General features: G+C 42.4%; 1 protein-coding gene across 1 annotated transcript in view; it reads right to left on the reverse strand.

Annotated features, from left to right (window-relative positions):
* The window catches only part of DNAJC10 (DnaJ heat shock protein family (Hsp40) member C10), a 107,963-nt gene that overhangs the window by 31,259 nt on the left and 49,277 nt on the right, over nucleotides 1-27,427 (reverse strand). Inside the window, exons 13-19 of the mRNA XM_068245414.1 lie at nucleotides 24,706-24,820; nucleotides 16,062-16,189; nucleotides 13,413-13,529; nucleotides 11,583-11,684; nucleotides 10,479-10,634; nucleotides 5,777-5,910; nucleotides 2,392-2,445 (exon numbers count right to left, since the gene is read on the reverse strand). Coding sequence (XP_068101515.1) covers nucleotides 2,392-2,445; nucleotides 5,777-5,910; nucleotides 10,479-10,634; nucleotides 11,583-11,684; nucleotides 13,413-13,529; nucleotides 16,062-16,189; nucleotides 24,706-24,820 — 806 coding nt within the window. The remainder of the gene's footprint in view (nucleotides 1-2,391; nucleotides 2,446-5,776; nucleotides 5,911-10,478; nucleotides 10,635-11,582; nucleotides 11,685-13,412; nucleotides 13,530-16,061; nucleotides 16,190-24,705; nucleotides 24,821-27,427) is intronic.

The following is a 27,427-nucleotide window of genomic DNA, read 5'->3' on the forward strand; positions in this document are numbered from 1 at the left end:
GAACCTAATTGCATTGTGGGATAACAGCTGTTTACAGCTGGGTCCAACTGCCAATAAAGCAAACAACATCTCCTTCCACTGACATCACCTGTCAGCAGTAAAAATGTCACCATGTGATAAATGTCAGAATGTAAATAAGGGAGAAGAAAGAATTTACAATGGGCAAACACTGACTAAGTCATTTATACATAATTAATGTAAAAATGAAGCACTTTTTTATTATATTATTTTTACTGGAGTTCCTCTCTAAGCGCACCTTTAAGTTACAATTATTCATTCTCTGCAGTAATTTATTCATGCAGCTTGGTGGGAGTTAATAGGTAATCTTTACTCCAAACAGAATACTGTTACCATGGTTGCCACTGGGTTCAGTTTGAAATTTTTTTTTATTTTGCTAGCTGTAATTTAAAACTGAAAAAATTGTTGATAACATTAAAAATTACAAAAAAAAACAACAACAAAAAACAAACAAACAGAAAATATCACTGATGTAGTGCCAATCTAAGTATATGGAAATTTTAACTGTGGAATTTCCCTTTAAGACATTGGAAGAATCACAGTCCTCTGAGGAGTAAGAGCTTTCTTAATAACCGCTTCCGTTCCAACATACCTGGAATGTACATCCTGCTGGTGGCTGTAAGGCCCCGTTCACACTGCACGCGTTTCCAGCCGCGTTTTGGAAACGCGTGCGGGAGGCAGACATGCACGACATCAGACAGTGCATAGACTGCACTGTCTGATGTACACACTGCATGCGTTCCAGACCTGTGCGGTCCGGAAATGCATGCTGCACGCGGTTTTTACAAAAACGTGCGGCTGTCCCATTTACTTTTCAGTAATGGGATCAACCACGCAACGCATACAAACGCGGACGGCGTGCGTTCGCATGCGTTGCGTTCCGCACGCATGGCCATCCGCGTTTGTAATGTGAACGGCCCCTTAGGCTCTGACAGGACATAGATTCAATCAATTTACTGCTAAAGCAAAGCACTCACATCGTCTTTTCTGCTGTTCTGTGACAGCAGAGCTTCTGCATCTTGGCCAATTTCATTGGCTCCTGACCCTGTGATTACAGTGAGCCAATCACAGCATAAGGAAAGGATGGCTCTGGTCTTTAAAGGGGCACTATGGCGAAAAATGTTAAAATTTAAAATATGTGCAAACATAACCAAGTAAGAAGTGCTTTTTTTCCGGAGTAAAATGAGCCATACATTACTTTTCTCCTATGTTTCTGCCACTTACAGTAGGTAGTCAAAATTTGACAGAAGTGACAGGTTATGAACTAGTCCATCTCTTCATAGTGGATTCTCAGCAAAGCTTTTAATCTTTATAAAGATATTCCCTAAAAAGGATTTAAACAATTATGCTGTCCAGCTTCCCTGCTCACTACACAGTTTTTTGGCAGTTGGACAGAGCAACTGCCATTCATGAAGTGCTTTTGAAAATAAATAAATCCCTGAGAATCCCCTATGAAAAGATGAACTAGTCCAAAACATGTCACTTCTGTCAGATTTCTACTACCTACTGTAAGTAACAGCAACATAGGAGAAAAGTCATTTATGGCTCATTTTACTCTGGAAACTCTGGAAAATGTACTTCTTATTTGTATGTTTGCACATATTTTAAAATTTTACAATTTTTCGCCATAGTTCCCCTTTAAGGGTCCATAGCGGTCCAGTCCCAAAAGGATTAAAGGGAACCTGTACTAAGTAAAATTATTTAAAATAAACACATGAGGTAACTTCAAATGAACATTACATAGTTACCTTGCCATCAGTTCCTCTCGGAAGCTCACCATTTTCTTCTGACAATGATCCCTTCCAGTTCTGACAACATTTTGTCAGAACTGAAATATATCAGCTGCTGTCAGTTAGAGCTGAAAGGAGAACTGATGTGTCCAAGTTTCCCTATGGCTCAAGTGGGTGATATTAGTTTAACTGTGTGCTGACCAGGAAGCTTTTATGGGGTAATGGCCATTTTCAAAATGGAGGACGGAGAATTCCATTGATCACAGCGGACAAACAGGACACAGGAGAGGAGAAAGAGATTGAGGAGTAGACTACATGGGAGGTAAGTATGACTTGTGTATTATGACTTACATATTTTCAGTATTTTGACTTTTAATTTTCAGTACAGGTTTTCTTTAAGTATGAACCCAAACAATGCACCTGCTCAAGGCTCAAACAGATTACAGATTAATTATAAACAGCAGTAAATAACTAATGACTAATACAGTTTGCTGGGCCCCTAAATATTTGTTCTAATAGGACTGATTGAAAATTGGCAGCTATAGCTTATCCTCATCATCCATCAGACATGATTTCATGAGATCTCAGTTTTACTAATGCAGAAAAATACAATAAAATGATATGTAGACATAAAACTACTTACCCAAGTGCCCAATTCTTCAATGAATATGCATCTCTATGCCATCCAGTGTAGCCACTGCAATAAATCAAAAAACGTTGTGAAATAAGCAGGCAGGACAATGTTACTCCTATAAGATCTTTACAACCTTGTGTAGCACAACCATTGTTGCGTTGACCAATACAGTGCTGGGTTTTTTGGAGGGATAAACTTGCGCTGTCAGGTCACACAGTAACAGGGGAACAGTAACCAGGAAGGACGGTAGCAGTGGTGTGTGTACAGATGAAGGCTGTGTGGCGGCTGCAGCCTACAGACGGAGACTGGGGAAGAGGAGCGTGGCGATTGGGGTCCTAATGTGCTTCATCTTGAAGGAAGGCGCCCTCGGGTGACCAGAGTGAGACGGAGGAGGAGAGGATCGCGGCAGCAGGATCAGGTGAGATGTTCCACTCAAGCTGTAGTGTAGTGCAATCTCTATTGCTGGTGGGCTTTAGGGGGTAAGTGAAGTGTAGTGTAGTTGGTGGGAGCAGCAGGGGTTCGTGAAGTGTAGTGTGGTGTAGCAAGGGTTAGTGTAGCTGGGCAGCGCCTGCGCAGTCAGCCGCGACCACCCCGACCAGGAAGTAAGGGTACTTGTGTATTATCCTGTATAGCAGAACGGACTCGGCAGTTAGACAGGCTGGAAAATTGTGCACTGTGCTTCTTGAGCAGCTGATTCACCACAGATCAGCTGCCCCGTTCCACTCAGCTTTCCTCACTGCACTGTGTTGGCTTTTCCGTCAGCTATCAGACCGCAGAACAATAGAGAGCAATAATGAAAGAGGCATGAAGCCTTCCAGCTTGGAGGAGGGGATTACAAGTGATTCTAGCAGCATACCAACTCTGCCTAATCACATTACAGGGAAGAGGACTTGCTGAGCACCAGCACAAGGTGATCCACCTCACACCCCCTGCTATGTACAGCGCTGTGCCCTGCAGCAATCTGCCCGCTATCATACGGCTTGTCTATAAAAGGGTCTCGCCCCTAATCACAGCCCACCAGGGGAGAGCTTACCTAAGTGGGGATCAGCGGCTGCTGTCTATGGAGCGGAGGTCACTGTATTCAGTGTACTGTACAGCCTCTCTACTCACATCTTACACAGACAAGTGCTGTGACTTCACTTCGGGACGGGCTACAACACTGCGCAGTGAGGAAAGCTGAATGGAACGGAGCAGCTGATCTGTGGTGAATCAACTGCTCAAGAAGCACAGTGCACACTTTTCCAGCCTGTCTAACTGCCGAGCCCGTTCTGCTAGACGGGATTATACACAAGTACCGAAGTAAGTTTGGGGGAACGGTACACGGTAACGGAGGAGGATGGAGAAGGGGGGGGGGAGCAGTGGGCTTGAGGAGAGCCCACTACACATGCCTGCTCCCCCCATTTTTAAATTGTTTTTGCGCTAAGGTATAAGGTTTCCTTTAAGTCTGATGGACTGACTGATTAGCTATATACTTGTTTTAGGTGTGTGATTCAGACACTTTTACAGCCAAAGCGATCAGCAGGACTGGTATAGTTTAAAAGGAAATAAATATGGCCACCATAACCTTCAGACTTTAGGTGTACTTTAAGTCATTTGCCTGTAACTGAAGGACAGATAGCCCATTTGTAAAAGAGCTAAAGAGAGTTGATTGATTCTCATGCATTCTGGTGGGCTAGGGTTAAGCGCTTCAGGCCTGTATGGTTTAATCCCTTTTCTAGGAAAATAAAGACTACACAATTGGAGCACAAATCCTCTAAAATAAAAACACACACACACTTTTTTTTTTCCTAGTAAGGAAGCCTCACCCATGCTGCACAAACACTAAAGTCATTTTTCTTCCAGCCACCATCAATAAAGGAACACTGACAGCTGCTGGAAGAAACTTTGTTCAGTACAGCAAAAATAAAAACACACATTGGTTGGGACTGGAACTCTGGCCTGCCAGACACTTCTACCTTTATAAGTCACATCACTAATCACTCTCTGTGCCAAAGCTCAGTACAGACCTGAAAATCTGCATGATAGAAAATAGAAATAATGTGGTTCCACAGAGAGGTAAACACTTCTCTTTCACAAACTTATGAGTCCCACTTCTGTTATTCCCATATATCGGAACATATTAGTTTATGTAGCTGCAGAACTCAGTAAAAAAAAAAGGCCCGGTTCTAAATGGCACTTCTGATTGATGAACTAACAAGACGGCCAGCCGGATGCCTGGCATTTTGTTTACAACAGTGGCTTCTGTAAAGAACAAGCTGTGCAGGAGAGACATAAAGCTGCTGCTATAAACCAAGCAGGCCAACTGAGGGAGACCTTAACATTGCTATTCCAAAACTAATGCACCTCACAGATCATGGAAAATCAGAACCGCTGTTAATATTGTTGTGCACAAGCAGTGCATAGCAATATTACCTGTACTAATGGTAGCAGAGTACCACGCATAGCACAATTATTGCGACCTGCAGTACTTAGGTAACACAAGTGTTGCTATAGTAACAAGCACTACAATACTTGCTTAATGCTTGTTACCATAGCAATGCTTGTAATACTATGCTACTATTAGTACTGGTATAATTGCTGTGTGCTGCCTGCGTACAGCAATATTACCGGTGGTTCGTGCATCAGGCCCATTGTATTTAAGCTTAGCTGAAGCAGGAGTTATAAAATGACATACTTAGCTCAGTAGAGGGAGGCCTCTGTCTAGAGTAGAGGTGCCCATGCTAGCTTGCAAGCTACTTCTTAAATGTCAAATTGAATATGTTCTACCAGGTGAATTCTACCTACCGATTTAAGTCTCAACTGCAGCACAAGCACTTCAATTGGGAGATGTGGGATCTACCAGTACATCACAATCTACAGAATGGGCACCCCTGGTCTAGAGGCTTTCCCGATCAGTTCACCTGTAGCCCACCGTCCAAGCACTGGGTCCCTCAAAGCATATTCGATAAGTGCTCGTCAAATATGATTTTGTGGCCATGCTTTCCTTCGCCTACAAACATGACTGTGCTGCGCATGCAGGAGTACAATCCAGGCATGCTCAGTGACATGAAGCCACTTGCATGCAGCTTTCCGCCATGCACTAGTGGCTTTGGGCTAGTGGGCATACACGGACCACACTCACATATGCGCAGTACATTTGGGGTCATATGCGAACAGGAGTGCAATATTAACTTGGCAGTCAAAACAGGACTTCAGAAGATAAAAGCAAAACGGAAGACTAGGCCACTTTAACATAGAAAAGTTTAGAAAAATAAAACAACTGTGTTTGTACTCCTAGCAGACAACAGAAGAAAGCAGTCCTTTAAAAGCGGCTATCACTTTTAAAGCACTCAAGCATATATGGCTACATTAGGGACACATTTTTCTGTAGGCATAGCCACTACAATGTACTCACTGGTAATAATGCGGATTATCCCGATTTGTTGGATACAGTCTGATCTCTGGGTACGAGTTGACATATTCCTTACTGCAAAGTGAGCTATATTTCTGACAGTCCACACTTCCTACATTGATCAATCCACTTAAATGCTGAAATAAGAAAGCACATTACAAAAATGTAGGGCAAAACAGTCATATATAGAAAAGTATAAGTCTCTGTAGACCAAGCATAAATATGTCATTCTCCCTGGCTGGTGTCCATATACAGGTATGTTCCGCGACATACGAACATCAGACTTACGAACGACCCGCCAATACGAACGGCACAGATTCTGGGTTTCCATGGGAACAAGTAAACACATTTTTTTTCAAATAGGACTTGCAGTTTTTGAGAAAATTGATTTTAAAAAATTCAAAGAAAAAATGGCTTTTAATAATAAGCAGGCACAGAGGGCAGAGGTGACACAGAGGGGGACACTGGAGGCACAAGGGGGCACAGAGGAGGTATAGGGGACAGAGATGGCACATCGTTCCAACTTAAGAACAGATTAAGGTTAAGAACGAACCTTCAGTCCCCATCTCGTTCGTTAACCGGGGACTACCTGTATACAGGGAGATGTCCTAAATATAATCATAAATTGATGTACATACCTAGATTACTCCTCCGCCTGCATTACATATGGGAAGCAATGGAGGTAAAAACACAAAGCCCATTTACAAATACAGCAAAGTCATTGATTATGTGTACCAAATCCCAATATTATATCTATCTACTGGATTAGGCTTGTGCTTTTACTCACAAGATATATCTAGCTTCAAATAACTGACGGCATACAAGTCCAGATAGACATCTTTAAAACTGGCATTGTTCGTTACATGCACATACACTACCTGTTAAAGGTCTACCAGGATTACACAAGCCACCTAACTTGTGTTATACACACACTACATGCATCGCTTGCATAACGCGTGACAAGGCAGTAGTAACGCACGTTATATGTTGCATGTACAACGCAAGGTACTCTATTTACATAACATGTATTCAATAATTTGCATAACTCCCAGTACATTTGACATATGCGATCTGCATATGTAGTTTACCATCTTTTAATGCATACACTCCATAATGTAGGACTGTAATCAAACACACACTCATATGGTACTTACACTGCAGCTACACTTTTTCTCTTTTACAGTGATTAACGCTACAAACATCATTCTGTAACTTAGTGTAGCAGTAAAGTATTGTACCGTGTTAGCCATCAGTAAAAGAAAGAAGTTATTAAAATGACCTTTACATTTCAGTCTGCAGTCAGCAGTCTGGTATTACCAGACATGACAAGGCAAGTGATACAAATATGCTCTTGCAACCTAGATGGCAGTGACCTGTTAAGCGAATGATGCAGTTTTCTCCCAGGTGATCAGGGCCAGATTTACCATAAGGCACTTCAGGCGCCTGATAGAAAGGCGGCTCACTCCCCTCCCCTAGTGCCTCTCTCCCTCCTTCCCTATGCAGAGTCCTGAGCGGAGCATAAATGAGAGATTACTCACCCAGCTCTCAGCATTCCACTAATGTGATCTCCCTTCAGTCGGGGGCAACCTAATACTGAGGGTACCTCTGGCTACCTAATACTAAGGGGCACCTGGGCTAACTATGATCGGCAACAGAAGTAAGCGAGAAGTGACATCTAGCACAGACAGCAGACTTGCAGTGCGGTTTGGTGGGGACTGTAGGGTCATGGAGGGTGAAGTCTAGGGTACCAGGAGATCTGTGCCTATAGGCTCCTGCGAGGCAAATCCGGGCCTGCAGGTGATATTTTCACAACTTGTCATAAAATGCCCTTTAAACCACCAGCAAGCAAGAGAATACTCAAAATAAATTTGATAGTACCTTTTCACCAACCTTTGGGCACTTTTTCAATTGTAAAGTGCTGAAAGTTTGTTTAAAGAGAAGATGAAAATTATCTCCTAGGAGAGAACGCAGATGAAAAAGTTAATTGCATATGGGCCAATGTGGCATATTCTATTAAGTTTTCTCCAAGGAGATCATTTATAATCTCATCCAAAATGCATTTTTCAGTATTTTGCAATTGAAAAAGTACTAATCAGTAGATAAAAAGGAAATATCAAACTGAGAATTTTTTTTGTTTAGCGGGAACTTTAAAAGTGTTTTCTTGATAAGCTTTGAAAATATCTACTTGGAGAAAACTCAGGAGAAAAGTTAATAGGATATGGCCCAATCTGAGAAGATCTGTAGGCACATCCAGTTACCACATTCTATTCAGATGCATATCATATGTCTCACAAAACACATTGTATGGCCTGGAACACACCAGAGGAGTTTTTCTGAGCGTTTTGAGTTTTTAAATCTGCTGCTAATGTTATCCTATGTGTCTGCACACTGGAGCAATGAGGTTTTGTAAAAAAAACCATAGCATTACATTGGGAAGAGCTTTTGAAACCTCTAAAAGCTCTTCCCAATGTAATGCTATGGTTTTTTTTTACAAAACCTTATTGCTCCAGTGTGCACAGACACAAAGGATAACATTAGCAGCAGATTTAAAAACTCAAAACGCTCAGAAAAACTCCTCTGGTGTGTTCCAGGCCTAAGAGTTCTGTTGCATTTGCTGAAATAACTTTGTTATATACTATACTAGCTGATGGTCCGGCGTTGCCCGGGTGTGTATTTGGCTGGTGTTGTCTCTGCCCACTTTTTCTAACCCCAACACACAATTACTCAATGACCAAGTTTGTGAGCTTTGTGGAAACAAATCTGATTGGCTGTTTGTGGCTCCACCCCCTTTTCTGAATTTGAACCTCAGTCACCCAATGACCAACTGTACCAAGTTGGAGACTTGTGCCATTAATAGTGCAAGAATGGCAGCAATTAAATACTCCCCTTGAAAATCAATAGGTGAATTTTGATTGGCTTTTGTAGGCTCCACCCACTTTTCAGAATATTAATCCCAGTCACCCAGTGACCAACTGTACAAAGTTTGAGAACCCTACCATTGACGGTGTAAAAATGGCTGCAGTTTACATTTTCCCAGTGAAATTTGTATGTCTCCTCCCACTTTTTGGTTATGGGGATAAAAAGTATCCTATATGTTATTCCAGGTAATGTACTATGTGTGTGTGCCAAATTTCGTTCAAATCCGTTCAGCCATTGTTGCGTGAGTGAGTAACAAACACCCAAACATTTGCATTTATATTAGTGAGATGTAACTGTCGCAGAAGGATGTTTTCACAAAAGTTTAGATTTCTCTTCAACTATATGTATTGCAAATATATCAGCAAATATGAGTGAGGCAGCTGCGAGTTCTGTCTCAGTATTTGAATTAGTCAGCTGTGATATCAGATGGAAGGAGGTAGGGGGTAACTGGATGTACCTGCACAAGGGCTGTAGACTGTATCTAAAGGTGTGTACACACGCACTATTGTAACAAAATGGCGGGCCCGTCAGACCCTCCCGCGGCGCGGTTGTTCTGCCGACAGTAGTATGTGAGTACAGGCTGTTGGCAGACTGATAAGACTGTTTTTGACTGATCTGCCGACAGCCTGTACTCACGTACTACTGTCAGCAGAACGGTCGTGCCGCGGGAGGGTCTGACAGACCCGTCGTTTGTTAAAACAGTGCGTGTGTACGCACCTTAAGATTCTGACTCTTCCTCTAGATCAGTGTTTCTCAACATTAGTATTGAATGTACCCGATTATTTATGATTGTGTTGGCCAAATACCCCTGTTGTGAGTAACATCATCTGAAGTACCTCTTGACACATACACAATGCTTAGGGGGTTAGGAGTACTCCATAGTTGTGTAAAATGCACAATATTAAATATGCCTTAATGCTTTTTACTATTAATATGTTCAGGTTAATTTAAATAGGGTTTATAAATCAAAAATTAATACAATAGAATGACTATGGCAAGTTCAAGTACCCCCCATGAGCCAAACTAAAGTACCCATGGGGTACACGTACCATGCGCTGACAACCTAGGCTATGGTCTAGATGACAGGAATCAATCACATAACACTCAATAGAAAATCCAATAATTTTTAGCTGGGGATCTTGAAATGCAAACTAGGAGCTGCTTTGTATGCCAAAATGGTGGGCTGTTGCCATGGCTGTAGATTACATAATTAAAATATTTTTGTAATGCTTTAAGAATTAAAGGTGGCTACTGACTGAAATGGGAAAGTAATTTTAAATAGCACTAAATCACAAATGGTTTTTATACTAACTTCTCTGGCATTCCATTTCTGCTGGATTTCTGTGCAAATATTAATTATTGCCTGTAACTTACCAAAATGTGTCAAGCAAGGGTCTGGCATACGTTTTCGATAAAATAAAAATTTTAAACACAAATTCATGTCAAAAAATAAATTTCAATTTCTCTTTACACCAGGCCACAATTTCCCCAATACTTGTTTTTTTGCAGAAAACATGCTTTTTTTTTTCAAATTAAAATTTGCATTCGTGCGCAAATTTTCCCCACAAAGGTTTCCAGAGCATGCGGAAATTTGCATACATGCGGAAAAACTGAATCCTGCCTTAGAAATGCTGGACAAGCCTGACTTGTCCATAGCGTTTTCAGCTATTTTTTCCTGGATTAGTCAGACTCGTTCATACTGCCAGGAAGGTTAACGATACGTTATTAATTTACTATTACTTATCTCGGCTAAGATTTCACTAAGCAAACTTTAGGACCCTCTTACCCTTGCCATACGTTTCCATTCAGGCATCAAGGCCTGGCATGGGCCACACCAAGGAGCATAATAATCCACCAACCAGATTTCATCCCGGCTTCGTTCTTTCACCAATTCCTTAAAATTTGATGAAGTGAGTGTAACAACTGAGGGATGACGAAGATCCTACATTTAGAATATCAAACAGATAATAGTATTAATAAAGCGCTGCAATTTTGTATTCATGCATTTACTAGATTTACAATCCCTTTAATGTAAAAAGAAAAAAAAAATTAAACATTTTCCACGTATTAAAGTCATAATACCAACTGCAGTTTATTTGCTGCCAAAAGTATTTTGATTTTAATTACTGCGAAAGCACCACTTTTTGTCGAATACATAAAGCCTGCTAAATGCGTTCATAGACTGAACTGAAGACCTTTTAAACTACCAGAGTTGACACAAGGTTTGTAAACTGGCACAGCTGCTTAGCTACATGCATTACTCAGGGTCCCTTTCCAGAGTTGTGGCTGCTAGGCCTTTATCGTTTATCGTTCAGGCCTAGTGGCTGCCATATCAGTTGATCATTGGGTGATGCCGCCTATAGTAAAATATTGGTAAATTAAATATATCTTACTATGCACTACCTAGCATCTGTTACCTCAACCCTCTGCTATAAGTACCTAGCCCTAACCCCCCACATCAAGTGCCTAATTCTAATTTCCATCTGTAGATGCCTACTCTAACCCCCGTAAGTGCTTAAAAAAAAAGACACCCTACCTAACCCCTTTGTAAATACCTAACCTTAACCTCCTGATAAATGCCTATAACCAACCTAGAAACTGTGCGCCAAACAACCGATAGTTCATCTACAGCCATTAAGTACTACGTAGTAGCCGATTGGCCACTAGCCGCATCGGGTGCTCAAATGACCACTTGAAACAAGAAATATAACTAGTAGCCAAGAGTTTTAAGATCTGTGCAAGTTATACATTAATTTACTAACTACTTGAATGCTACAGTGAAAAAAAAAAAAACAAAAAAAAAACATTCAACAACAAATATAGCAAACGCATAAAAAATATTCAAAGTATTAGTAACCAAGACTTGTGACCACTGCAAGCTGTACAGTACCTCAATGAACTCCAGGATCTCTTCAGCACTGTGATGTCCCTCATACTCATGAATATTGGACTGGTTGAAGACGACAGTAGTGGGATAAGCTCTGATGTTATACTGTATCGGAAGAAAATACCAGTACACACAATCAATCATTTTCAGGTCATCAAGCCAATCTCACACACTTTGCAGAAATCTGTTAAAAAAAATATACCTAACGCCCCTCACCTCCCTGGTCACTGGAATTAGCCTTTGCACATAATATCCAGTTTAATCTGTACACAGCAAACATTTTCCTAGCCTCGCAGCTTTCTATTCTAAATGGACCAACTGAATTCCACCTTAGGGGGATTCGATTGGTCCATTTTCAAGCTGCATAATTTGCAATGTCATAAATAAACTCAGAATTGTTATATTCGGAATTACACATCTAGTACTGTTTACTTGTGGTGTAACTCGATGGACGTATGTCTTTTTTTCAACCAAAATAACTATGTAAACACACACACACACACACACTCACACACACACACTTATAATTCAGATTGACCCCCAACTTTCATTCCTCAAAAAAAACTCATACCTCCTTATCAGCTGAGCCCCAATGTCTCCCCACACATGTGATGCAGTATGCAATAAGTTGCGTTAAGCAGAATTAAAGCAAGTCGTTATACGCACGATGAGTAGAGAGTAATGTACTGCAAAAAATGTATTGCATTCTGCTCTACTCATCGTGCACCACACTTTGCACATGTAATTCCACTTTATGCAGTTTATTTAATAAACTCCACAAAGTGCACAATGGAAGAGTGTCTGCATCTATAGATCCCTATTCTCATTCCTGACAGCCATCTTCCTGTTCTAGCAGCTAGAGGTCTAGACTTCACGGTCTTCTTATCCAGGTTAGCCATCTTCCCGTCTCCCTTGAAGCTCTGTACTTAGCACTGACCTCTAGCAGGGAGTACAGCGTTGTGCTGGAGGTGGGAAGATGGCTGCCTGGAATCAGAAGACAGTGCAGCCTGGACCTCTAGCGGCAAATACAGAGCTGCACTGAAGATGGGAAGATGGCTGCCTGGAATGAGAAGACAGAGCAACCTGGACCTCTAGCAGCGAGTACAAAGCTGCACTGGAGATGGGAAGATGGGTGCCTGGAATGAAAAGACAGTGCAGCCTAGACCTCTAGCAGCGAGTACAAAGCTGCACTGGAGATGGGAAGATGGCTGCCTGGAATCAGAAGACAGTGCAGCCTGGACCTCTAGCGGCAAATACAGAGCTGCACTGAAGATGGGAAGATGGCTGCCTGGAATGAGAAGACAGAGCAACCTGGACCTCTAGCATCGAGTACAAAGCTGCACTGGAGATGGGAAGATGGCTGCCTGGAATGAGAAGACAGTGCAGCCTGGACCTCTAGCGGCAAATACAGAGCTGCACTGGAGATGGGAAGATGGCTGCCTGGAATGAGAAGACAGTGCAGCCTGGACCTCTAGCGGCGAGTACAGAGCTGCACTGGAGATGGGAAGATGGCTGCCTGGAATGAGAAGACAGTGCAGCCTGGACCTCTAGCGGCGAGTACAGAGCTGCACTGGAGATGGGAAGATGGCTGTCAGGAACAGTAAGCTGTAACTCTAGATACCGGCACACTTCCAATGTGTGCACTGTGGAATCCCACACACATGACTCGCATACAAGCCAACCTCCCCACTCTTGGGATATTTTTCTAGACCCAAAAATGTGGCTTATATGCAAATATATAGGGTATTTCACTTCAATATGGTTTCAAAATATTACTTTTTAATGTCTTTTTATCATACAACATGAGGGGAGATGATATAGTGATTTCCTTACCATGTTACAGAGGCCTTCATGGATTGTACAGTCCAGTGTTCCAAATCTGACATGACCAAACACCTTTTTGGATGCTTTCCTTAACTCTGGCAGCAAGGCTCGACATGGAGGACACCACTAAACATAAAATGAGAGCAAATCATCAGTGTTTGCACAATCAATTCACCAAATTCACTTAAACATTTATAAGTGGGGTTAAGAGGGAGGGGTGGTGGGGTTCAGATCAGAGAGAATACCAGCAAACAGGTTCAGTAACGTTTCAAATTACTATTTAAAATGAAAGCTAAACTACCTTTCTAACATGTAACGAATCCGAAAGAAATCCGAAACACTTCCGTTATGGTGAGATGGCCAATATGGTTTCAAAATATTACTTTTTAATGTCTTTTTAACATAGAACATGAGGAGAGATGATATAGCGATTTCCTTACCATGTTACAGAGGCCTTCATGGATTGTACAGTCCAGTGTTCCAAATTGCCAAACTACCTTTCTAACATGTAACAAATAAGAAAGAAATCCAAAACGCTTCCGCTATGGTGAGATGGCCAGAGGATCACCTCACTCACCACTTGTTTAGCTCGGCTGTACAAATACTTAGACGTGCTCTCGTGTTAGGAGGAGGCTGGACACAGTCCATGTGGTATATTTAACAAGCTGAATGCGACATCCAAGTACAGGTGGTGTACTCACATGCCTATTGAAGTGGCACAACAGTGGTGTGGAAGTGGGGTGGGACACCAGACACAGACAGACCGTCACAACGGCCGAAGATGCATGCTCACATGTATTCCGGGCAAGGAGGAGGGACACAACGACCGATCAGACATTGTACCGATTTTTTATTGATTTTCCACCTAATCTAATTCTACATCTTCCAGACCAAATTGTTTGCAGCAAACAGTCAGCACATCCCTGGGGGGTTTTGGGAACAAGCCAGCATACTTTCCCTTATCCCACCGTCCCCATCCTCAAACTTTTTTGCAGTCTCTTACATCGGTTTCCCATTTAGTCCTAATGTCCCCATTGTTTTCAGACTAATGATTGTAAAATTTACCAGCAATATAACTGAACAATGGAGGACATAGCCTGGTCTGATACCGCAGCTTGTAGTACTGTGCCTCAGTGTTTTTAAATACATGCTCGGGTCTTATGCACTGTATTTTGTGCACACGCTGCTATGGTTACACCTATGCACAACCCTCCACTGCACAGCCATCTCGGTGGGCGGAGCCAAGTATTTATTAGCATGCTTCCCCCCCCCCTCCCCCATTATCAGTCCATCTGTGTCTGCCGTACCACCCCACTTCCACACTATTGTTGTGACACTTTATTTGGCATGTGAATACACCACCTGTACTTGGAAGTCGTATTCTGCTTGTTAAATAAAAATTAACCACATAGACAGTGCATGGCTCTTATCGTTTTTCTACCTTTCTAATGATTTTCCTTCCTACCCCGAAGCCTCTTTACTGGCTTTGAGATGTTCTTCACTCGAGGCCTCCAAAGTTTTACTTATCTGGACATCAAACCACTCATTCCCCCTCCTTTCTTTGGAGAAGTGTGGCTGTTACAGTTACTGACCTCCAATTGCGTATGGTTTGTGTCACAACTTCAGCCTAGTGCACACTTTCAATTATGACTGTCCAATCGCTGACCAATTTGACCACATTTATGTAGTATAAGGGTTTAGCTACATAATCTGCTCATCGTATTCAATATCTGTTGACCCTCATATTACATGAAGGTGGTAAAATTGGTCAGTGATTGGCCAGTCATAATTTAAATTGTGTACCAGGCTTAAATGATTGATGCAGCTGGGATAGTGTGATGGAGAAGCATAGAGGTTCCTGGGATTCAGTGTGGATGGAGGTGGGACAACCCCTACTAGGGCTTACTTTGTTCAAAATGGCTGGAGAACAATGACTGCCCAGCCAGACAGCCGACACCAAAGTTGAGGTGCAGAGGTAGAAAAGGGTAAACAGATTGTGTTATTTTTTCAAATTCAGTGTCAGTTTCACATTCTATCAATCCTCTTCCAATATCAAGTTATAACTACCCGCCAGGCCTGCCTTTTCTTACAAATCCCTCCCTAAGCCCTGTGTCCGCCAGCTTTCGGTGTGTAGGGAGAAAGCGCCAAGGCACTTTTCTGCAAGGGGCGAGGCTGCATATCAGACACTAGCGGACATGGGGCTCAGGGCGGGATTTGTAAGAAATAGGCCTCACAGGTTATAACTTTATATTAGAAGAAAATAGAATGTAAAATGTACGCATACATTTGCTCTTGATAGAATTCTGCTTTTATGCAGTCTGCGGAAGCTACAAATGAACTGCCTACTTGAATTTGATTGTGCTTTAAAAAGCTATATAGGCGTACTATAAAGAAGTCAATCTGGATACATGAGTGCCTTACAAAGGTCCCCTGTTCTGTTCACTGCATCATAGTCTTGTTTTTTGGACACAAACGTGATGCTCTCAGATTTCTTTCTGTTGTCAAAATGAAAAGCTGTGTTTCAATTTGACCTCCAGGTTTCTTTTAGCCCATTATGGCTCTCCATAACGTAACTATGTTCCCTGTATTTCATCTGGAAAATGGACACTAACATGTTTATTTGTTCAGTGCAATGTAGAGAAATAAGCCTGTACTCACGGGTGCAAAGAAGTCCACCAGCCATGCCTGTCCATCCTTCTCTGGAAAGTTCTCAGGTCCAAGCGTGACAACGTGGGAATTCACACTCTCTTTAGTGAAGGCCACTAGATCATACAGGTTTATTTTACCTATGAATGAGGAAAATCTTGTTATCCAGATGCCAAATTTTGCTCGGCACTAGGCAAAGTTATATAAATACTTCTTGGCCAGTCTTGTGTTTCACACAGCTCTGCTAGACTGTATGGTTCCTATTTTACCTCCCTTTATAAAGTCAGCAATAGATTACCGTACATTGTGCAATCCTTGTCCAAGATGCAAGCAAGGAAGAAAGCAAGCACAGTGGGAATAGGTAACATAGTGTTAGTAGACTGGTTGTGCCCTCTAGTGGGGCTGCATGAAATCGCAATGCCGGCTAAACATAATTTACAAATACAATGGTAGACAATATAGTTTATAAATCTCTACTCCAGTTTTAATATCCATTCCAACCAAACCAATAAAGCAAGCTTTCATCCTCAACCAACACACCATAGTGCACAACTAGAGGAATGGCATGATTGAGATCTTATCTGTTGATGCCTGGTCAACAGTGGTCACATGACTGATTAGCATTGAGAGTAGTTGCCATTGGCATTAGCACTTAAGTTATCTATGCAAATTAGTTTCTCTGAGATTGTCACAGACAAGCCCTTTTCTGAAAAGCTAATGCTGGGAATACACGTTAAGTTTTTACTTTAGATAGATGGGTTAGATAGATAAATTCCAACCTGTTGGATCTGGTGGATTCTACTTTCGTTTCGATTCTCCTCATTCAAGTGAATGTAATTGATAAGAAAAGATAAGGAATCGAGAGGGGAATCGAGCAGTGAATCGAGAGTAGAATCGATCGAAAGCGAAAACGACGGCAAAAACGAACGCAAAAACGCATCGTGTATTCCCAGCATTAAAGGGAACTTTAACTCTAAAATAATAGTAAAAAAATAAAATAAAATGAGTTTCACTTATCTGGGGCACCTACCAGCCCCCTGCAGCCATCCTGTGCCCTCGCAGTCACTCATGGTATTTCCGGTCCCCTGCCGCCAGTTAGTTTCGTTTTTGCCGACTCGGAGTTGGCGGGCCCCCATGCGTACTTTTGCACGCATTCCTGCTGGTGCAGGAAGATATCGCGGACATTAACACGTACATTTTTACACAGTGCAGGTGCAATGCTTAAAAATGCAGGACTGTGGAGTCGGTACAAAAATCTTCCGACTCCAACTCCTCAGTTTATGAAACCACCGACTCCAACTCAGACTACCCAAAATTGCTCCGACTCCTCGACTCCTTAGTCTAATACTTACCAGGGCTGTGGATTTTGTATTAAAATCATCCGACTTCGACTCCTCAGTTTATGAAACCATGACTCCAACTCCGGGTGCCCAAAATTGCCCCGACTCCGACTCCACAGCCCTGTAAAAATGTACGCAAAAATGTATGTGTTAATGTCCGCGATAGCTTCCTGCACCAGCGGGTATGCGGGCAAAGGTACGCATGGTGGCCCGCCGACTCTGTGAATCAGCAAAAATGAAACTAGCTGGCGGCGGCGTTCGGAGGAGCCATGAGTGACTGTGAGGGCACAGGATGGCTGCAGGGGGCTGGTAGATGCCCCAGGTAAGGGAAACTCTTTTTTTTTTTTGAGTTAAGGTTCCCTTAACTCAAGACAAGACAAGAAACAGTGAGAGACAGCTTGGGATAAGGTTTTACTGCAGGAAGATTCAAAGGGTCATTAGCGCTGCTTATTTTAGGGCCTATTTCCGCTGAGCCAAATCTGCTGTGTTTCCCTACTTGCGAGCTGCAAATAGTGGCTTGCGGTCCAAATTTGGACGGCATGCTGCAAATTTCTGAAGCCGAATCACTGATCCGGGCTGCCCAGTGCAAATAAACTCTTAAAATACAGAGTGTGGATTCTTAACTTCAACTATGATAGTCTGATTTAAAAAGGGGGGGGGGGGGGGGGTTACAAGTCCAAAAGGGGTTGCAATTTTATACAATTGGTTCAGGTGTGGTTCATGGTACTTTCACCATGACTGCAGACAGACTTTCAAGCATCCCAACCAATTGAAGAATTATTCACATGTGTAAGTTATACTACTTAATAACATTTAAAAGGGACTATAAGCAAGGGAAATAAAATGTTTAAAGATAAATGGTAATAGCTGGCATTAATTGGGTTATACCGTACTTACTGAATCATGAAATTCTTATTTAAAGGGAACCCGAGGTGAGAGATGTGTGAAGGCCGACATATTTCTTTATAAACAAACAATGCACATTGCCTGGCAATCTTGCTGATCCTCTGATACTTTTAGCCATAAGTAAGGAAGCAGCCGGCACCATCAGTAGTAAGATTTCTGCTCTTTTATTACATGAGAAATTCCAGCAGATATAGCAACGTTTCAAGGTTACACACCTCTTTATCAAGCTTGCTGGATGTCAAGTTATGCATTAACTAATCACAGACAACTTTATATAGCACACATGGTCAACAGCATCCAATAGAATTTGAATCTAGTTTCCCCAATCATCACAGTCCTAAGTTAGTGGACCTGATGGGGAACTTCAACATAGCTGTCCTGATAGGCCGCAGCATTATGGAACCACCCACCTGTACAATCCCCGACTGCCCGGCCTGTCACCGTCTCCCTGGGTCCGCCGGAATTCACAGTGGGTTAACACCCTCTGCGCATAGCGTATCAGGCGGGTCCCCCATGTGTATACACGCAGAGGGCGGAGTTGGACCTCCGTTCCAGCGTGACTCGGCGGACTTAATGGAGACGTCAGCGGCTGTCAGCCGCCGGCGTCACCAGATGGAAACAGGGAGAGCGGCGCCGCCGACCAATCAGAGTCCTCCCATATGTACACAGCGTGGCTGTCGCCTGGCAACCGTATTTTACATGCTGCCAGCGCGGCGCCACCATAACATATAAACATAACAGTGTAACAGCAGGCATTCCACCGCCATCATAAAGTCACAGGCTGCAATCTATGTGTAAAAGCGACAGCACAGCAGAAGAGCATCGCAGGGGGGGAAAGAAAGAAGGAAGGAAAAGAGTATATAGCCGGGAAATAGGAAAAGAAACTAGGAAAGAGAGAATGGGGGATGGCTTGTGTTAGTGTACACAAGAGACAGAGAGCAAGCTAGACATGATAAACGTATATCGTAAGGCTGTCCAGCAGGACAGTATAAGTCAACCCAATCCCAATGAAACCAGTTGCCAACATGTAACAATAGATCCACAAGCATGGTAAGGCTGGGCACAATGGAGCAAGAAACTGGAATAAAAATCACAAAAATGGTAATAAATCGAGTTCCCTATTGAGTCCTCTTGGCTCCATTGTGTCCAGCCTTTTAATCCAATAAGCCTCCCTCCAAAGTAATCTCTTAATACGATCACCCCCCCTCCTCAAAGGTTCAATCCTTTCAATGACCATAAATCTGAGCTGGCTGACATGGTGGCCCATCTGTGCAAAGTGATATGCCACCGCCTGATCAGTAAGCTTCTCCCTAATTGCATGTTTATGAGATGATTAATGTTTTTTAAGTTTTTGGGTGGTTTGACCAATATACAGTAGGCCACATGGGCATTTTAAAGCATACACTACATAATCTGAATCACATGTGTGCCATCCCCTGATTATAGTTTTAGTGCCCTGGTGAGGGTGGGACAGTGATGGGCCCTTAATAACCGAACTACAGTGTACACAGTTAAGACAGGGATAAGTCCCTCTCCTTAGTGTTTGTACCGTATGGTTGTCAGTGTTTGCTTCTGCATGCACCAAGCGATCTCTTAATGTAGGTGGTCTTTTATAGGATATAAGTGGGGGATTCCTAAAGTGCTCAATCTCAGGAAAGCTATCAGACAACAAATGCCAATGACGCTTGATGATTTTAGATATGGCCAAACTATGTGTATTGAATCTGGTAACAAAAGGGATGCGGTTTTGGATCTGTTGTCTATTTCTCTGTCCCGTACTGTGTGCATCCACTCTAGCACGTGCCCTTTGCAGGATCTCAGTGGGATACCCCCTATTCTCAAATCTGTGTTGCATCTCATCAAGTCTAGCTCCACGCACAGCCTCATCCTCAACAATCAATTGGACCCTCTGAAACTGACTGACCGGCACCGACCTCCTAGTAGCCCACGGGTGGAAACTCCCATAATGGAGAAGGGAGTTCACATCCGTGGGCTTAACATAGAGGTCGGTACTCAATCCATCACCACTCCGATAAACCAGTGTATCTAGAAAGCTCACCCGTTCAGGTGAAGAGTGTATGGTAAGTCGTATATGAGGGCATCTGGCCATCAACTCAGCAATAAAGGCCTCCAGGGTCGAGTGTGGCCCCGCCCACACGCAAAAAATATCATCTATATATCTGTGCCATTGTCTGGCATATTGTTGAAATAGTACATTGGTGTACACGAACATCTCCTCGTATACCCCCATAAAAATATTAGCGTAGGACGGGGCCACATTCGACCCCATAGCTGTGCCCCTGATCTGTAGGAAAAAATCGTCATCAAATCGAAAATAATTGCATTGCAAGACAATCCTTAGTAAATCACATATAAATTTGATCTGCGCATCCGAAAAGTCTGATGCTGTTTCCAGCATAAAGTGTACTGCCTCTACACCCCATCATGTGGGATGGAGGTGTAGAGGCTTTCCACATCCAAGGTAACCAGTAAGCATGGATCATGCAAAGGTTCCATATTGCGAATAATGTTCAAAAACATTTGGGTATCTCGCAGATAGGACTTGAGCCCCACTACATATGGTCTTAATATATGGTCCAGGTATTTTGCTAGTGGAGAAAAAACTGACTCCACCCCTGCCACTATAGGGCGGCCCGGGGGGTTGTCTAACCGTTTGTGTATCTTAGGGCAGATGTATAGTATGGGTGTGATGGGATGTTCTTGTGTAAGAAATCTTGCCAATTTCTCATCGATCACCTTGGCCTGTACGGCCACAGATATTACTCCACTGATACGATCTTGAATATTGACCAATGGATCTCTATCCAACTTCTGATAGGTAGATGTGTCGGAGAGTTGTCTCAGGACCTCCGTAACGTCTCAGAATCTTCCTCACTTGTTGATGCTAGATCAAATGTTCTTGGTATTGAGAAAAAATATTTAAGTTTTACTGAACGAAAAAAATCTTTGTAGTTCCAAATCTACTTCAAGGGGATCAGGAGCATTAGTAGGTGCATATGATAGTCCAAGATTGAGAGCAGAGGTCTGCACGGGGGACAACTGGCATGACGAGATGTTCACTACAATCATGGTCTCCGGTATGACTGATGACGTCTTGGGCGTAATCTGCCTCTTATTCCCTCGTCTCTTACGTCCACCCCTGCGTTTCCTCCTGCATTTGATGCTAAATCCGAGGATAGCTCTTGTGATGAACTTGTGGCATTACCAGAAGAGTCTGGCTGACTCCCCACTGGACGTTCTCCTGGTTGATCGCCTGGTCTACCCCCTTGTCTCGGTCTACGTGGGGGATATGGTCTTGGTCCCGGTCTTTGACAGTTATATACAAAGCCAGTTTTATAATCCACTTCATCTCTCTGGAATTTGTCATGTTTTATTGTTTGTATCTGTTTTTCATATCTTTCCAGACTGTCAGTTAGATCTACCAGAAATGCCTCATATTCCCCTTCTGGTATAAGTTGTCGTAGTTTGGTTTTGAGCTCCTTGCGTTGGATATCTAGCTTCGGTAGTTCCTCATGTATTTTCTCAATGGTTAAAACCATTGAATCGAATGAGGCTTTATTCCATATACGGGACCATCTCAGGCAAAACTCTTTGTCCGTTGGAAACATGATTGGTGCCACATTGGATCTCATGCCTCTCGGTATTCTTTTAACTCTGTGATACTCTGCGAGAGTCCTTGAGTGGAGTTCAAAGGTGATGTGCGTCTTAGCGACTTTAAATATTTGTTTCCTAATGGCCTTGTCATCCGCTGTCATCCGCTGACGTCTCCATTAAGTCCGCCGAGTCACGCTGGAACGGAGGTTCAACTCCGCCCACTGCGTGTATACACATGGGGGACCCGCCTGATACGCTATGCGCAGAGGGTGTTAACCCACTGTGAATTCCGGCGGACCCGGGGAGACGGTGACAGGCCGGGCAGTCGGGGATTGTACAGGTGGGTGGTTCCATAATGCTGCGGCCTATCAGGACAGCTATGTTGAAGTTCCCCATCAGGTCCACTAACTTAGGACTGTGATGATTGGGGAAACTAGATTCAAATTCTATTGGATGCTGTTGACCATGTGTGCTATATAAAGTTGTCTGTGATTAGTTAATGCATAACTTGACATCCAGCAAGCTTGATAAAGAGGTGTGTAACCTTGAAACGTTGCTATATCTGCTGGAATTTCTCATGTAATAAAAGAGCAGAAATCTTACTACTGATGGTGCCGGCTGCTTCCTTACTTTCCTGCTGATTGTTCCAGAGGGCTGCTGGACTACTAGCCAGGCACATCCAAGTGAACTACCATAGAGGGTGCCACCACACTACTACCTACTTATACTTTTAGCCATAGACACTGAACAAGCAAACAGATCAGTAGTTTCTGATAAAAAAAAACAATATGACAAGATTTGCTGTGTGTTTGTTTCAGGTGTGTAATTCAGACACTACTGACCAGTAAAATCAGCAGTGCTGCCAGGCAACTGGTATCGTTTAAAAGGAAATAAATATGGAAGCCTCTATATGTCACTGACCTTGGGTTCCTTTAAAAAAAAAAAAAAAAAAAAAAAAAAAAAGGTTCACCAAGCACTTGCTGATGATGCGCAATCGCCTAGAAGGGAAATCTCTCCATAGCATCAGCAGTCACTGCCAAATAGTGGTCACTGGTAGAGATGTCGCGAACAGTTCGCGGCGAACGGTTCCAGGCGAACTTCGGTGGTTCGCGTTCGCCAAGAGCAGGCGAACTTTTCCGGAAGTTCGATTCGCCCCATAATGCTTTATTGAGCAGAACTTTGACCCTCTACATCACAGTCAGCAGGCACATTGTTGCCAATCAGACTGCACTCACTCCTGGAGCCCCACCCCCCCTTATAAAAGGCAAGGTCCTTGTGCCGTTTTACGCACTAGTCTGCCTGCACTAATTAGTTAAGGGACAGCTGCTGACAGACTCTGCTAGGGAGAGTTTAGTTAGGCTCTTATAGGCTTGTTCCTAGCTGATTGTTATTACTTCCCCTCGCTCCCTCCTCCCTCACTCCCGGAGGGAGGTGGGTCTCATCTTCCAGGGAATTGTAGAATTTCAAAAGCCAGCTTATATACCCTGGCCGGGAATTGAACCCAGGTCTGAGTGCTTGGTAGTCAGCTCTCTTAACCGCTATACCACCACCAGCACTACATGCTGAAGGCAGCCTAGCATGTACCATTATGATCTATCCTAGAGAAAAATTAGCTTGCTTGAAGATTTGTAGGCTTTTAAAAGCCAGCTTATATACCTTGGCCAGGAATTGAACCCAGGTCTTGGCCGGGAATTGAACCCAGGTCTGAGTGACCTTAAAATAGGGGTTTATGTGAAATCTAGATTTTTTCCTGGGACTTTTGATGTGTATTTCACTCAATCATGTCTTCCTCCAGGTATTAGATCCCTTAAAACATGTTTTCTGTCATTTTTCCAGCCAGTAGAAATGTTTCTAAATTTTGAAGTTCGCCTCCCCATTGAAGTCTATTGCGGTTCGCGAACTTTTCCGCGAACCGAACCTTCCGCGGAAGTTCGCGAACAGAGTTCGCGAACCGAAAATCGGAGGTTCGCGACATCACTAGTCACTGGGCCAACACAAGCCAAATTGGCTACGTCTGTGTTCTGACTTCACACGCTAATGAGCTGCAATAGCTGGATACAGAATCTGAGCTCCAAACTCCGTCATGATAAACTGTGTCACTGGGGCTCTGTGAGGTACCCACTAATTATAAATCTCTTTTGTACTATCTTAAAGTGGATCCGAGATGAACTTTTACTCATTGCATAATTGTGTTCCTTTCCTATTGTTTATAGGGCATTCCTCAAGCCAAATACTTTTTTGTTTTTGTTTTAATACTCAAATTCCCTATAAACTAATCAAGCCACACCCACAGGTTTTCAGAGAGCCAAGGCACTTTCAGACAGTAGCAAGGGCTCATGGGAGTTCAGTTTGAGCAGGAGGAGGGGGAGGTATTACTAGCCAGAGATTTCAGAGGCAGAGGGGAGGAGGGAGGAGGAAGGGGGGATTAGGTTTTTTTTGCTCAAGATGCAAATAAGCCTGCCTCTGTGCAATGTTTACAAACAACATGGCTGCTGTCATTGTATCACAGGAATAATCAATCATATTCTATTAAAGCTGTTTGCAGATAGATTTGCTGTGTAAACCATCTAAACTTTAGATAAGATATATAGACAAGTTACTTGTTATAGTAAGTTTTTCATCTCTGATCCGCTTTAACAAATTATGTAGTAGAAAGGTAAACTGAGTGAATATACTTTGAATCGATACTTTAGGTAGTCTTTCATATTATATGGAAGTGATAAGATTGTACAATCAAGACTGCATCATTGATGGTCACTTTAAAATAGCAGTAATAGTTTATTCCAGTTTCTCACCATGATGGATTTCATAGTCATCAATGCCTCTCCCTTTAAATGCTACGATACAAGGCTTGTTTATATACATTGATTTGCAGGTGACTGGGCTGGACTGGCAGTCAAATCTTCCCACCTAAAAACAAAAATATCAATTAGCCTTACTCTGCATATCCAGAAATAGCAGTTTCGTTATTGGGATCAAGGGAGAAAGGTGGTAAAATATGCTCAAGCAAGATTTTAATGCATAACTAAAGTTGGACTGCTGACATTCAAATCCCTGCACAATCTGGGCCCTGGATACTTGAAGGACCTGCTGAAGCTGCACCACACCTCTCACAACCTCAGATCAGCAAGTTCTATAAACTTGGTCACTCCCAGAGTGCACCTCAAAAAATCTGGAGATAGAGCCTTCTGTCATGCTGCCCCTACTCTTTGGAACTCCCTGCTACACCCAGTAAAGACAGCACCATCCCTGGAGCCATTCAAATCCAGACTGAAAAGCCACCTGTTTAGCCTGGCATTTCCAGACTTATAAAATTCTTCCTCTGCACCACGATGGTCGGAGTCATGCTTATGCGCTTTGAGTCCCATGGGAGAAAAGCGCTTTACAAATGTTATTTGTTGTTGTTGTTGTAAAGTTAACGTGAACCTGAAGTGTTATGTGACAGGATGAGATAAACCTATACACATCTAATACATGCCCTACCAAAAAATTATTCTACGTCCCTTTCTATTTTCCAGTACAGGACGAGTTAAAATACTTAAAGAGAATCTGTACTGAGTAAAATTATTTAAAATAAACACATTAAGTAACTTCAAATGAACATTACATAGTTACCTTGCCATCAGTTCCTCTCAGAAGCTCACCATTTTCTTCTGATAATGATCCCTTCCAGTTATGACAACATTTTGTCAGAACTGAAATATATCAGTTGCTGTCAGTTATATATCAGTTGCTGTCAGTTACAGCTGAGAGGATAACTGATGTGTCCAGGTTTCCCTATGGCTCAAGTGGGCGATGTTACAGTTTAACAGTGTGCTGACCAGGAAGCGGTTATGGGGTAATAGCCATTTTCAAAATGGAGGACGGAGAATTCCATTGATCACGGTGGACAAACAGGACGCAGGAAAGGAAAAATAGATTGAGGAGTAGACTACGCAGGAGGTAAGTATGACTTGTGTATGTTTATTTTGACTTTTAATTTTCAGTTCAGGTTTTCTTTAAGTTGTTATCTATGCAAGAGTTTCTCTGAGCTTGTTACTGTCAAGTCCTTTTCTGAAGAGATTAAACAGACAAGAAACAGTGAGAGACAGCTTGAGATAAGGTTTTACTGCAGGAAGGTTCAAAGGGTCATTAGCTCTGCTTATTTTGAGGCCTATTTCCACTGAGCCAAATCTGCAGCGTTTCCCTACTTAAGTGCTGCCTATCTTTCTAGTGGCTTGCGGTCCAGATCACACTTTGGTGAGATCTGCAGCATGCAGCCAATCATTGATTCGGGCTGCCCAGTGGAAATAAGCCCTTACAGCTTAAAATACAGAGCGTGGATTCTAAACTGCAACTATGACAGCCTGATGCAATGTTATAAATAAAGCTATAGAACTGAAAATAAAAATGAGACCATTTTCTTTACTACTAATGTTCTATTATCCATACTACACATAGCATTTATTATTTCATAAGTTTATTTTCACTCTTTAAATAAAGGTTATAGCCTAGCTCTTATCAATGTCCCTGTAATTATATTTTTTTTTAAATCTTCGCTTTCAGCTATTTTTTTTTTAATGAATGACGATGATGAACCCATTGGTACAAATGACGGGAAACAAAGCTTCTATGTTCATATCATAACAAACATGCTTGGAGTCAAGAAATACACCTCTTGAAAAACACTATGTTACGACCATCAACTTTGAGAGGCAAATAATATGGAAATTATAGCCATATACGCAAAATCCTTATAGTATTTGCAAGATATGCTGGACACCTGTAGCGTTCTGAAGTAATGGCTGCCACACCTTACCAAAGCCTTCTGTTCTATCAGCTACCATAGAGGGTTTTTTTTTTTTGAGGGGGGGGGGGGGGCAAATCATAGCTTCATTTTATTTAAGGCACATTAATATGAAAATGCTGGCTTAAACCATAGTGAGGCAATGTACGTTTTGGTTGAGTTTGCTATGTGCTGAGTTTGCTATGTGCTGAGTTTGCTATGTGCTGAGTTTGCTTAGGTTTTGGCAGGTGGTACCTTGTCTGGTTTAGGACCAATCAAAACGATCTTTGGATTCTTACAAATAAAAATAGGATTTGGTTAAAATGCTAGATGACTTTTGAAATGCCTAGTCAGCTGCTCTTAAAGAGACACTGAAGCGAAAAAAAAAATGATGATATTATGATTTGTATGTGTAGTACAGCTTAGAAATAAAACATTAAGATCAGATACATCAGTCTAATTGTTTCCAGTACAGGAAGAGTTGAGAAACTCCAGTTGTTATCTCTATGCAAACAAGCCATTAAGCTCTCCGACTAAGTTAGTCGTGGAGAGGGCTGTTATTTGACTTTTATTATCTCAACTGTAAGTGAACTGTTTACTTTTTCTCTGCTAGAGGAGAGGTCATTACTTCACAGACTGCTCTGAAAGAATCATTTTGAATGCTGAGTGTTGTGTAATCTGCACATATTATAGAATAATGCAATGTTAGAAAAAAACACTATATACCTGAAAATAAAAGTATGAGAATATTT

Source organism: Hyperolius riggenbachi, chromosome 7 (assembly GCF_040937935.1).
Source record: "Hyperolius riggenbachi isolate aHypRig1 chromosome 7, aHypRig1.pri, whole genome shotgun sequence".
Classification (NCBI taxonomy): Eukaryota; Metazoa; Chordata; class Amphibia; order Anura; family Hyperoliidae; genus Hyperolius; species Hyperolius riggenbachi.